Raw genomic sequence first — 13,395 nt, forward strand, 5'->3', positions numbered from 1 at the left:
AGAGGTATGGGTGTGTTTTTGTTCTTTGTTTCTTTTAGCAGGGGAAATGCGCTTTACTAAGAGCTAGATTAACCGCTGCATTGCAAGATAATCGATATCGTAGAGGCTGCTTCACGGAGGTGTGATAGCTGTGATAGAGGTGTGATAGCTGTGTCGCTTTGAATAACTTCTTTGAAACCCTGTGACTTCTTCGCTTTCAGTTGCTTTAGAGTCTTCCTCCTGTTCTGCTCAGTGTGCAGCTGCTCCGCCGTGTTCGTCCACCTATCAGACTTTAGATGACTTCTTTAATAATCTTCCTGTATTTATCTCTAATTGTTTCATCTATAGGTGAGTGAAACTGAACGTGTTTATATTTTAATTCGTGTCAAACTTCAAAGCTAAACTAATAAGAGTAGCCTAACTAAATTATTTTTTTTCCATGTAGAGAAAAAAATTAACTTGAATTGTTCAAAACATGACTAAATGTATTTTCCCTGTCACTTTTCATAGATCTTGATTAAGGCAATGAGTTCAGGTCACTCAAGTCTTTAACAATGAAACTCAAAAAATAACTCTTCGAATAACAATCATGGAAAGAATTTCCACGTATTTTAAATTGCTTTATTATTATTATTCTTTTTAGCATTATGCAATTCTGTTATTCCAATTTGATGAAATGTGGAAATCCTTTCCATGATTATTTTAAGTTCATTTTTTAGAGTTTTCATCAAAGTCTAGTGTCTGGTTAACATACATTTTTAATGGGTTTATAACAACTTCCACTTCATCCATCCTGGGATAGTGTTTACTCAGATGTTCAGATATTTAAGATGTTGAAAGCAGTTTTACGAGTCCATGCCCCCCTCAAAATACGGCCCTGGTAAAAATGCGTTAGCAAGCTATAACAGCCCATTTGTCTGTATCCATCACACGAGCTGATGCTTAGGCAAGATGTGTTGTTATCAAGTCTGACATTTCTGACACTTGTTAAGTGATAATTTTTACCATGCACGACAATGTGACAGAGTTCAGTAGCAGCCCGTCAGTCATTGAAATCACCACCAAGAAGGCAGGGTTATTGTTGCTTCTAGAGCCCCCCGAGATGTCATAGGGGATTGTATCAAATATGAGAAGTTTGCTCTTTAAAGTGTGTTTAACATGGTAAACTGTGTATTTCAACCATAGCTGTGATAAGATGGGGAGTTTTTTAGAGGTTCTGAGTAAATCTCATCTATCCAATGACTCTAATAGCCATTATTATTGGGGGATTTTACTATGCAACGATGAGTTGATGTGAGAGTGATTCATGATAACGCGTGGGATTTTCACAGTTGTGGTGATCAAAATAATTAAAAATCGTACTCTAATATGAGAAAACATGTTTTTCCTAAACTATCATTTTAACATTATTAGTTGTGTTCATGTTTAAAATGTGATCCCTGTGTCTGAACGTGTTAAAAGACTACCTGGAAATGAAAAATATTTCACAGAAGAAGCATTTCCTCAAAGGTTTAAACTGTTAATGCTGCTCTCAGTTCAGCTCAGGATATCGAATGTGTGGATGGGGTTGGTCGGAGAGTGCTCGGTGGCGACGCGGCGGCTGCGGGTGAATGGTGTGTGAAATGAAAAATCATGTAACGATCCAGTCTGACATCAGTCAATGTCTTTTGTGCAGGAGGTAGTTTAAAGCAAAGAGGGACCACCGACTGGACATCAAACACATCACAGATGTGTGCTCAGGTGAAAACCATCTGACAGCCTTACAAGGCATTTGTGATCACATGCTTGGTATCAGAGGACAAAATAATATCAAAGAGGAGTGTTTTATTGATGATAATGTTTCATTATCTGGGCTAATATCGTTCACGAGTGCTTTAAATCCAATTGGAAAAAACTGGTGAAGGACTTTTACAGACTCACACTGAGCTGGAACCTGTGGTCAGAGGAGTTATCTTATTGTGAACACGATATCTCCTGAACAACTTCAAATAATAGGATCATGTTTAACACAGGTGTTCAAATGGACTCCGTGATCATAGACAAAAAGCAGACGGTGGGGGGGAAAAAAAAAAAAAAAAAAAAAAAAAAAAACAAAAAGGCCGCCCCCCCCTCCCCCCCCCCCCGCCCCTAGTTGTGCGGGCAGGTACAACCACCTCTGTTAGGTCCGCGTTAATCAAGTGTTTTCCTCATTTCTAGCCTCGGCATCATCCATATGGAGTTATTAGAAAGGGGCAAATTAGGTACGAAGACCCAAACAGTTTAAAGTCTGTAGACTGCTTATTTTGCCGTTCTAGGATAATAGTTAATACAAACGGTCTCTTTTGAAGCTGTAAGTGAACATTAGAGGCACTGCATTTTTTTACTGCTTCAGGATTGACTTGTTTTTACAGTCACAGAGGTTGAAAATGTACTTTTAGTTTACACAAATGCTAAATGTAAATTAATAAATACAATAAATAAATAAATAAAACACAATGATCACGTTCAAGATATCTCGGTGTACTTTTAGGACTATTTAGAAAAAGAAAAACCTGCCTGCACTGGATGAAAAAAAAAAAAGGTTTCCATGACATTTTCACACTTGTGATGTGTGGAACCAAAAACACCCTTTTTTCCTCTGACATTTTTTCAGGCTTTTTTTGGATCAACTGTGGTGTGTTCAGTTTTAAATATCCTGTTCTAACAGTGGGAAAAAAAGATTGATTCTTTTCTTTTCTTCAGCAGGATATTGAGGCAAAGCTTGGAGCTGACGTCACTCTTCAGTGTCAGATTTCCACAGATGAAATAATCTCAGTGCTGAAGTGGAGCAGAGCTGACCTGAACACAGACGGCTACGTCTACTTCTACAGGAACAAACGATTCTATGAAAACTACCAACATCCATCTTTTCATGGCCGAGTGAAGCTGAGGCACCCGGAGATGAAGGATGGAGACGTGTCTGTGATCCTGAAGAAGGTCACATTTAATGACACTGGGATGTATGAGTGTCACGTAGCTGTGAGGAACCCTGTGAGCAGTAAAAGAGCTCACACTGAGATCAGTCTCTTCATCAACCTCACAGTCACAGGTGAGTTTGTCTACACGCCCTGAAAACTGCATCGCGCCCCAGTTTTTTGGGCCAGTTATAATTTTGTGCAGTTTTGACATAGTGGGTGGATGACTATGTGATGGGTGAAGTCATAGCATGCTGCTAACTCTGTGGATGATCAACAGCAAAACTCTGACAGCTGATGTTTTCTCTGCAGGTGAAACGGATAAAACCTTGTTGGAACAGCAGCTGAAGGGAAAAGGAGCTACAGACGGAAACATGTATGATAGAAAAGCAGAAACTCTGAGTATTCAGATTGTTGTTGTTGTTGTTCTCATCGCTGCTGTCATTGGGTTTATGGTATTTCTGAGATTTAAAAGAAGTAAGGAGCAGTTTCCAGCCAAGCCTAGTGATAAGAGGGAGGAAATGGCCTGAAATGCTAGTTTCTTTACGATGCAATAAAGAGCACCTCAAGATGATTTCATGTTATTTCTGAATGTACATCAAGTATTTACATGCTGTGTATGACCCTATTGGATTATCTCAAAGTTCCCACCTGAACCCCTTTGAGAATCTTTTAGATGTGCTGACAGCTGTAAGTCAAGCTAAATGTTTCACTTGCATATGCAAAGTGAAGCAACGAACTGTTAACAGCAGCTAACAGCTTGGTTGTTAAGGAGATAAACATGGTCCCTACAAGAATTGGCACCCTGATGTAGTGCATTCTGGGTAGCATTCAGAGGGTCATATGGATAAGTTGCGATAAGTTGCTGCTCAAAACAAAGGTCTTGTATTAATACCAGAATCAACTGTTAAATATAGAAACAGCACTGGTGTTCACATTCAGTTCCCTTTTATTTATATAGTCACATTTCACAGTAGGTTTGACTTCAAGGTGCTTTATGCTGTCAGGTTAATACCCTACAATAGCAAAAGCTCCAACAATCAAGCTGTGAACAAGCACTTGGGTAGACTCTTTATATTCAACCATCAAACAAAAGAAGCTTCAGTGACACTGAAATTACACGTAACTTAAACTCTGCTGATAATAACTTCTGTTCAGTGGTAAATGGACTGAACAGAAAAGGGGGAGCTTTAAAATCATACTGTGATTATTTTCGGAGTTCCAGAGAGTTTCAGAGCTCAGAGTACACATGACACTTGGTGCCTTTTAATTCGCCTTATCTCTGACGCATTTTTTAGCCCGATTAACTCGATTAGTAAAACACATATGAAAACATGAAATTTTCAGGGCTTCAAAACACAATTAAGCTTTGTCTCATTCAATCTAAATGTCAGAATCTGAAGGCAGTGAAGTGTTTAATAAAGACATCACAGATGTTATCCTCCACATCTTCTCAGCTCTTGATATTTCTCCAGTTCTCGTGTTCCTTGTTTGTTGCCGTCACTTTTGGGTTCCCCTGAAAAGAAAAAAAAAAATTTTGGGGGTTTTTGTTCCTGATGTTGCCGTCACTCAATATAGTCACATCTGTTCCTCTGCTTGTTCACCACTGCTAGATCCGGTTGGTTAGCCATAACCAGTTTGCTTAGCTCCAATATGAGCTAAGCTCTGAGTGCCCTCTTGTGGCACATTTATTAATTGTTTAGAATATATTTATTGCATTCATGTTCAGCTAAATTGCAGTGACGTAACTACTTAATAGCACGGTAGTGTGGGTGTTTGAAGCCTGTGAAATTCCTTATTTTTTGTAATTTCCTTTTGGCTCCTGTTTGCAGAAACCACACAATACCCAACCCTCATGTACCACTACACTGAATATAAAATAAACTGCATCTGTTGGAACTCTACATCTGGATGTCAACCTCTCCTTCTGATCCAGGATAACCACAGTAGCGCAATCCAGCATTAAAAAGATTTTACACCATCCTCCACAGCAGTACTTTTATTAATAATCAAAGTCCTCCTGACTGTGACTGGAAAGCATTTATTCCCGAACCTCTAAACTGTTAGTGTCAGTGCTCTGGTCTCTAAAGGTTTAGATTAAGATGTTGTTCATATGTCCAGAGTGTAATGGACCACAAATGTTGCTCTATATAGTCTAAGAATAAAAATATGGGACTGTTAAGAAGTTTCAGGTGACCACTGAAATACTAGCTGATAATTAAGAAAATGCTGAAACAACAAATCTTAAAGAATCCCTGTAGAAAAACAAACGACCCTTTTCTTAGTTTTTCAGGAAGAAAAGAAGAAGCCTGATTTTGCTAAATTGAGATAATTTTTAACAATATGCCTGCGTTGCAATTTACAACAACCTTGCCATGTAGAATTTCTATGAGTAAACAGGAGTATTTTACATATGTAGAAATGAAAGATAACAATAATTCATTTTCTCTTCCTCACTTCAAGTGAACTGAAATGGATCATTTTGTGGGCTGGCTCTGGTCCATGAGCCTCATGTTTGATACCGCTGGTGTAAACAGCTTTTACAGATGTTTGAGTTTCAGGGCAAAACTTTTGTTGTCAGAAAAATGTACTTTCTTAGCTTAGAGCCAGTTAAATGTGAGACAGTGTATCAGTGAGATGCACAGGAGGATAAGAGATGACACATCTCACATCAAAGTCACAGTCAGAGAAGATCCACTTAAATCTGAGCATGAATCCTGTTTATTCTATTAATCAGCTTCTATAATGGTTTTAATGTGACTGATGACTGATTAGTGATCGATTTTGTTGTTGATCAGGGTCTGAATCCAGTGACTTGCCGCTTTGTTATTAGACCCCCAGTTTGTTCCTGTTTGGGCGGGGGGGGGGACTTGCCGCTTTGTTATTACACACATGTTTATGACCCCGCCCTCAGTTTGTTCTTCTTCCTTTAAAAGACACTTGAGCGCGCACTTGAAAACAAACGCACCCGTTTTCAGGCTCGGAAACTTTCAGCTTTATTGAAAAACTGGGCTCTCCTCTCGTGAAATCTCACCATCTTTTGGATATTTAGCAAACTTTGAAAAGTAGGATCTTCCGAACAATAAGACGGAAATGGCTGCTCGGACATCTAAGGTTCCCAGCTGCACTCACCCTCTTTGTTTGCAGGTCAGTTTGAACTAACACTAAGAGTTTGGATCATATTTATTAGATTTGTTAACTTGCGCGTAAGTGAACCATGAGACTCGCTGCAGTTAAACAGTTAAGGATCATTTCCGCTCAGACTCTGGAGTAACTCTGGAGCGGGTTAAATACATATTTTCTTTTGTGTTTGCTGGCTCCAAAAACCAAAAAATTCAGTCAGAGACGGTGTGAGGAGGTTAAAAAAAAAAAAAAAAAAATTCAGTCAGAGACGGTGTGAGGAGGTTAAAAACCTTCTGCGCAGACTTTGTGCTTCTCACTGCGCGCGCTCAGATCAAAACAGGCCGTTTTGTTTTTGTCTTGTGCGCGTAACCGACCGTTTGAGCGTCTCCCACTTCACTTCATATAAAGTAAAGCTACAAGGATAAATGCTGCGTTAGTGGTGCAAATGAGACTTAACATAATATTTGGCTTCTATTAGTTACACAATTTCTCATTTTTTTCCAAACTGCAGTCCGTTTTATTTGAACAATAATATAAAATGTGACGGATTAAACTGATCAAGCAGAAGAAAAGTTACTGCAGCCACAGTCTCTGTGCTGCACTCTGCATTTGTCTGCAAACATCATACAAGTCACCACTACAACTTTCATTACTTTATTCTTATTGTACTAAATGTTTCTCATATTGTGACTTGTGCTGCCATCTGCTGGTCAAAATAAGCATAAACTGTAACACTTCTCAGAAGTGCTCGGATTTCTTGTAAATGCTCATCTTGTTGCCAATGTTCAGTGCGCCCCCAGGGTGGCTACAATGTAGCTTTCCATCACCGGTGTGTGAATGGGTGGACTAGAAAAGCGCTATACAAATAAATACAGGCCTTTTTTTTTTTTACCATTTAGCGTCTGTGTAATATTTTGCCATCATGTGTTGATATAATCCAATAAAGAATGAGTTATCTATATTCATCTATGCTCTCTCCCTCCCCCTCTTACAAAGTGAAAGTGGAGTGACAAGATTGCTCAATCGGTCCCTCGTTTCTTTTCCCGGCTCCCCATCAGGTCCGCCAGTGCCCAGACCGGCTCCGTTCAGCGCTTCGCCTCCCACCTTCATCTATGCTCTCTCCCTCCCCCTCTTACAAAGTGAAAGTGGAGTGACACCAACTCTGTTTTCAGTGCAGGTCAGGCTGCGGACTCTTCACTTCCCAGCCTCCAGTCACAGCAGTCACAGATGGAGTCCCTCATAGTCTTCCTGTTCGTGATTTCTTGCTCTGTAGGTGAGTGAAAGAGAGTTGTTTTTTTTTTAAAATATATATTTTTTAGGTAAGTATAAATATGTGTAATGTGTTTAAATGTTGATTCCCATGTTGTGTTTGCAGGTTGAGCTCCTGTGTCTCTTTGTAGTCATTTTTTTCAGCATTTTTACAGCAGCATGTTTAATGATGTAACAGCTGATGTCAGATCCAGGGGTGGGGTGGAGGGATTTTAAAGGCCCAGAGTTCACCTGAATCTGGCTGCTGTAAGCTGCTTGTGTTTTGAGTCAGCAGCCACTTTGTGGTTTGTGTGTCCTTTGAATTGCTGCACGATGAGAACAGCAGCAGTCACTCTGGGTCTGAAATGGACACCATGAGATGTCACTTACACGAGATGTTGGACAACCTTTCCCTTTTAAAGTGTGTTTAACGGTGTAACTTTGCATTTTTATCTTAACTTTCTTCCCCCTGAGTTCTAACAGTGAAAAAACAAAAAGGGAAATGCGAAGTGAAAGCAAAACTTCAATCCAAGACTTTCTCTTTTGGTTGGGAGTGTTTCAGTTCTCCTTTCATTTCTGCTTTGGGTTTTAAGGAAATCCTTTATGTCACATAGCTCCAATGTGAGACCTCCCAGCATTAAAACATGACAAGGACAGCTCCGGACTGTGCTTATGTGATGAGTGGGGCTGAGAGTGTTTTGTGCAAACATATAAGATTTTCAAATTTATTGTAAAGAAGCTCATTCCAAATATGCCTCTAATAATTCCACAACATAAAAATATTATATTAACTTGTGACTTTATTCATTGTGTATTTGAGTCTCTTTTTTTTCTTTTTTGTAAATTCATGAAACTCAGAGCTTCCATGCAGGAAGGTGGAAGGAGTCTGAAGTGATGTAAAGCTTGGATTAGCTGTCAAACACCTGGGGATCAGACAGGTGTTTGACTAAAGATCATCTTTATTGAACTTGAACACATAAGCTTCATTTATATGAAAGTTTAAGTGTTAAGTGTAAATTAAGTGCAGTACACTCAAAAAAGAAAGAAAATCTGCTTTTATTTGACTTTAACTACTTTAATTTCATATATATATATGAAACATAAAACAATATAACATCACACACACATTTTTTTTTCAGGTAATTTTGTTACATAGGTTCAATTTAAATGTTCGATTTAATGGAATTTAGTCAAATGAAATTAACTTGATTCATTTTATACCAAGCACTCATAAATCCCACTGTCATTAAATGTGACACTGGCCACATTCTTAATGAGCAATTATTCGAATAAATAAAAAAGTATTTTACATGTTTCAGTTGCATTTTAATTAAAATCATTGCTTTATGTTTAATAAGGGTGTATAGTATTTATTTTTAGTGTGATAGACAATAAAATTGCACAATAATCAGGTACCTTTGAAATAAATAGACAACAAAATACAAAGTAAAGTAGCCAAAAGTTACACTCAAAGTTACTTTCTTTCTTACCTGTAAAATTTCAACTTGTTAGTCTGTTATTTTAGTGCCCTGCAGGGTACATAATAATAACATAATTCAGCTAAAATACTCTGAAATTACATTTAAATTAACGGAATTACACCTTGAGACTGGTTTTTACAGAGTCAAGTAAACATAGTTGGAGTTTATTTGATGCCAAAGAAACTTCAACTAACTGAGGGAAGCCTAGCAGACAGCCAGCAGCTACAGCCCTGTGTTAGGGCCCATCGTAATCAAGTATGTCTCCGATTGTAAGCCTCTGCCCACACAAAGCTGTTACAGAACGGGAAATTAGTACAGAGACCAAAACTGTTTTTTGTGGGCCATAAACATTTTAACACGGTGCTCTGTGAGGACTGACGAGCAAAGAGCCTCAAACTGCTGTTTGAGGCTCTTTGCTGTTGTCTTGATTTTTCAGCCACAAATTCTTATCAAGTGCTGTTAACAGTTAAACATGTTTTAAAAATTTAAAAAGGAGTTACATTTTAAAAAGATTATTTTCTTTCCTTCAGCTCTTCAGCAGGATGTGCAGGCGAAGTTTGGAGAGGACGTCACTCTCCAGTGTCAGATTACTACAGATGAAAGAATCTCAGTGGTAAAGTGGAGCAGACCTGACCTGAACACCGACGGCTACGTCTACTTCTACAGGAACAAACGATTCTATGAAAACTACCAACATCCATCTTTTCATGGCCGAGTGAAGCTGAGGGACCCGGAGATGAAGGATGGAGACGTTTCTGTGATCCTGAAGAATGTCACGTTTAATGACACTGGGATGTATGAGTGTCACATAGCAGTGAGGAACCCTGTGAGAAGTAAAAGAGCTCACACTGAGATCAGTCACTTCATTGACCTCACAGTCACAGGTGAGTTTGTAGAGCTCACACTCAGCTCCCATATCATAAAACCCCCAAAACATAAAAGCGTGAAATTACGAACAAAAATCTAAAACTGCTTGCTGCTAGTATTTCTCTACTCTACGGAAACTGCATGATTATTTGTGACTTGGCAAATAAACAAACAAAAGCCAGTGAGCTACAATTTATCCACAGCTTCTTCTGCTCAATTCTTTTAGTGTTAAGCGTGAAGGGGAAACGGCATGCTGCTAACTCAGATGCTAAATATTAAACCACTGTTTGAAATATTCTCTGACAGCTGATGTTCTCTCTGCAGGTGAAACAGATGAAAAATTGTTGCAGCACCAAATCGTGGAAAGTGAAGCTGGAAACATCCAGGATGTTGGAGACGTAGTAACTCCAACTCTTATAATGGGTGTTTGTTATGTTGTGGTTGCTTTTATTGTTGTTGGTTTTCTGACATTATTCATATTTAAAAGAATTCAGTTAAAAGGACTAAAGGTTACAGTCCCTGATAATGCATTGCTTTAGATGGCGAGACTCTTGAGGGACGGCTGTTATGAGGAAAGGCAGCCCAGAAACTTTGCAAGCAGCACACGTCATTGTTGCCTCAACTTTCAGTCTTTTACCCAGGCTAATCTGCCATTTTCCTTCCTTGGTTAGGTTTAGGGATTAGAGATCGATCTAGATTATCATATTAAGATTTGGGACACATCGCCAGTACTGGACCTTGGATTCATCGGGTTTTTCGGACATTATCACTAGACACCCTCATCAAGGAGGCCCTGCCAGGGTTGATCAGGCCCTGCAGTGTGTCACTGGTTAATGTTAAATTGTTATTTCTTTTCTTCTGTTTAGTTTCCTACAGTTTATTTTCTATCTACTGCAACTGAGAAATAATGCTTAACTCTTTAGCATTTATGAAGCCGTACTTCTTCAAAGGGATAGAAAAGGTGATGTAAGACAAAAGGGACAAGATAGGAGAGAGCAGAGAGGAGAGCCGGAAGAGAGGCGTCCGATCTGGCTTCCCACACCTCCCCGCCGGATCAGGCTGTACGCTCTACCTCCCCACTGCCTCCCAGAAAAGGGAAGAAGAGCAGAATATTTCTTTTCTCTCATGGTTAGCTGATTGCCTTAGTTGCCCAAGTGATGTCGGCCCTTTTTAGCCATAGCCAGTGACTGGTCCTCTCAACAGTGTTAGCTAGTTTTCTTTTAGCCTGCCGTTGCGCCTGTCCTCTGATTCCAATCTTTCTAAGCAGTTTTGCTGATGTACTGGCAACAAAGCCCCTGCAACCCACTTCCACCAGGCGCACCTTGATCTTCCAGCCTCTGTCCTCTGGAAGTCAATTTAACATGTCCAGAAATATGATTTTATAGAAAGAAAATTTACAGATTTGATGAACTAACACTGATAGCGACTTTGCCAGGCAGCTAAGCAACATGGCCTTTTGGTTTAAAAGTGAAAAATAAGAAATAAAAAGACTGTTCTGTGGTTATCAAAAACATAACAGCTCTGCAAACTCCTCAAATAAACAGCAAATTCAGCCTGGAGCTTCTCACTGAAAATAAACATAATAAAATAAATAGAAAATTCTGAAGAAAATCACAAAAAATGTTTCCGATTGGTGCTAAAAAAGGATTCAGATTGTAAGAGTTACTGAATTGTCCAATAACTTGTTTGTTGTTTGTGTACTGTCATCAGTCTGTGTTTGATGTTGATCCAGAATAATGTGAAACAACGATCCTTGTATCCTCACGAGAGTTTGCACAAAGTCGTATGGTGCTGTTTAATAACAGATGTGTGTTTAGCTCAGTGTCAGTGTCCTTTGCACGAGTGGTCACCTGCTGCTTTTAACTCTTGACCTTTTTTTGTAAACGCGGTATACTGGTTTGTTCTGGTTTCTTTCGGTCTGTTGTGTAGGACTGTTCACCTGCACATCTGCCCTAATTACCAGTATGATGTTCAGAAATGTCTTGGCCATCAAATTATTAATAAATAAAAAAAGAATAAAAACTGAAAAAGGAAACACAGAATGTGTCACAACTTTCTTTCAGATGCAAATTTAGCCCACTCAAGCTTTTAATTAACTCTTTAAATTCAATCAAGTAAAAAAAAAAAACTTCACACATTCACTGAAATAGAACATATGACATGATGTACAAACTGGGTGTGTGATTTTTGCAGACCTGCTGACTGTCAGGGAGATTTGATGCTGTGAAGAGAAACAGGTTTAGGCTTTCAGAGCGAGAGGATGATGATGTTAGGTGAACACCCACAACATCTGTGGAGGAGGGTGAACAAATCCCATCTGATCCTCATTTGTGCTGCAGAAGTCACAACGCTTTGATTCAAAGCAGGTCACACAAGAACCCCAAACTATAGAGAAATGCCCCAGTTCCCTAAACTCAATCGAAAGAAGTTTCTATTTCTGTAACATTTAACAGAGATAAATCCTCCACAACTCTTCTGTCATATGAAAGAATCTATTTTTGTAATATACAGGGAGTGCAGAATTATTAGGCAAATGAGTATTTTGTCCACATCATCCTCTTCATGCATGTTGTCTTACTCCAAGCTGTATAGGCTCGAAAGATAACAGATGTGTGTTTAGCTCAGTGTCAGTGTCCTTTGCACGAGTGGTCACCTGCTGCTTTTAACTCTTGACCTTTTTTTGTAAACGCGGTATAATGGTTTGTTCTGGTTTCTTTCGGTCTGTTGTGTAGGACTGTTCACCTGCACATCTGCCCTAATTACCAGTATGGTGTTCAGACATGTCTTGGCCATCAAATTATTAATTAATAAAAAAAGAATAAAAACTGAAAAAGGAAACACAGAATGTGTCACAACTTTCTTTCAGATGCAAATTTAGCCCACTCAAGCTTTTAATAACTCTTTAAATTCAATCAAGTAAAAAAAAAAACTTCACACATTCACTGAAATAGAACATATGACATGATGTACAAACTGGGTGTGTGATTTTTGCAGACCTGCGGACTGTCAGGGAGATTTGATGCTGTGAAGAGAAACAGGTATGTGTGGCTTTCAGAGCGAGAGGATGATGATGTTAGGTGAACACCCACAACATCTGTGGATGAGGGTGACTAAATCTGATCCTCTGATCCTTATTTCTGCTGCAGGAGCCACAACGCATTGATTGTTTATTTTTTTTAATTCACAGAGGGCTACACAGAAACCTATGGAGAAATGCCCCAGTTTCCTATACTCACTAAGCACAAAAACTAAATTGAAAGAAATTTCTGTTTCTGTCACATTTAACAAGAACTATTTCTTTTATGAAATAGTGTCAGTGCTGAAATCCCTTAAACTGTCCTGAAATATCAGCTGACAGACCAGCTCATACTGAGGAGACACACAACATGATAGAACATATTTTACATACACTTGGAAACCACGATGAACTCAGAGTCATGAGTTAAAACAATTCAAAATAGTGTCAGTGCTGAAATCCCTTAAACTGTCCTGAAATATCAGCTGACAGACCAGCTCATACTGAGGAGACACACAACATGATAGAACATATTTTACATACACTTGGAAACCACGATGAACTCAGAGTCATGAGTTAAAACAATTCAAAATCTGCTTCTCTAACATAATCAGATTTTGAATTGTTTTAATGCAGCTGAAGCTGTAAAAGGGAGAAACAACACTCGTGTTTACAGAGTGAAACACTTTCAGACGCTCAGGTGAGATGATCAAGTAAAGCAGAAAAAATATAACGTACAGCTTACAAA

The 13,395-nt window shown here is 38.9% G+C and overlaps 1 protein-coding gene and 1 long non-coding RNA gene across 3 annotated transcripts; both read left to right on the plus strand.

Moving 5' to 3' along the window:
• Positions 1-2,701: 2,701 nt before the first annotated feature.
• On the plus strand, positions 2,702-4,398 carry LOC106632682. The gene is made up of 2 exons (XR_001335972.2): positions 2,702-3,046; positions 3,225-4,398. It is a non-coding gene; the product is annotated as an uncharacterized LOC106632682 (long non-coding RNA).
• Positions 4,399-5,801: 1,403 nt separating this feature from the next.
• LOC121813666 (myelin-oligodendrocyte glycoprotein-like) lies at positions 5,802-12,226 on the plus strand. 2 transcript variants are annotated; one of them, XM_042217553.1, is made up of 4 exons: positions 5,802-6,059; positions 7,208-7,308; positions 9,295-9,648; positions 9,956-12,226. In XM_042217553.1, exons 2-4 carry the CDS (start codon positions 7,263-7,265, stop codon positions 10,168-10,170), a joined length of 615 nt encoding a protein of 204 aa, XP_042073487.1. In that variant the 5' UTR covers positions 5,802-6,059; positions 7,208-7,262; the 3' UTR covers positions 10,171-12,226. The 2 variants fall into 2 exon arrangements, with proteins under 2 accessions (XP_042073487.1, XP_042073488.1); XM_042217554.1 differs by having other exon boundaries at positions 7,213-7,308.
• The last annotated feature ends 1,169 nt before the right edge of the window (positions 12,227-13,395 follow it).

This window comes from Haplochromis burtoni, unplaced genomic scaffold (genome assembly GCF_018398535.1).
Source record: "Haplochromis burtoni strain Fernald_Lab_line unplaced genomic scaffold, NCSU_Asbu1 Contig_2195, whole genome shotgun sequence".
Lineage (NCBI taxonomy): Eukaryota > Metazoa > Chordata > Actinopteri > Cichliformes > Cichlidae > Haplochromis > Haplochromis burtoni.

Coding starts and splice junctions, on each gene's coding strand:
- LOC121813666 (XM_042217553.1), top strand. CDS start 7,263: ATGGAGTCCCTCATAGTCTTCCTGTTCGTGATTTCTTGCTCTGTAG. Junction 7,309..9,294: donor CGTGATTTCTTGCTCTGTAG/GTGAGTGAAAGA, acceptor TCTTTCCTTCAG/CTCTTCAGCAGGATGTGCAG. Junction 9,649..9,955: donor CATTGACCTCACAGTCACAG/GTGAGTTTGTAG, acceptor TTCTCTCTGCAG/GTGAAACAGATGAAAAATTG.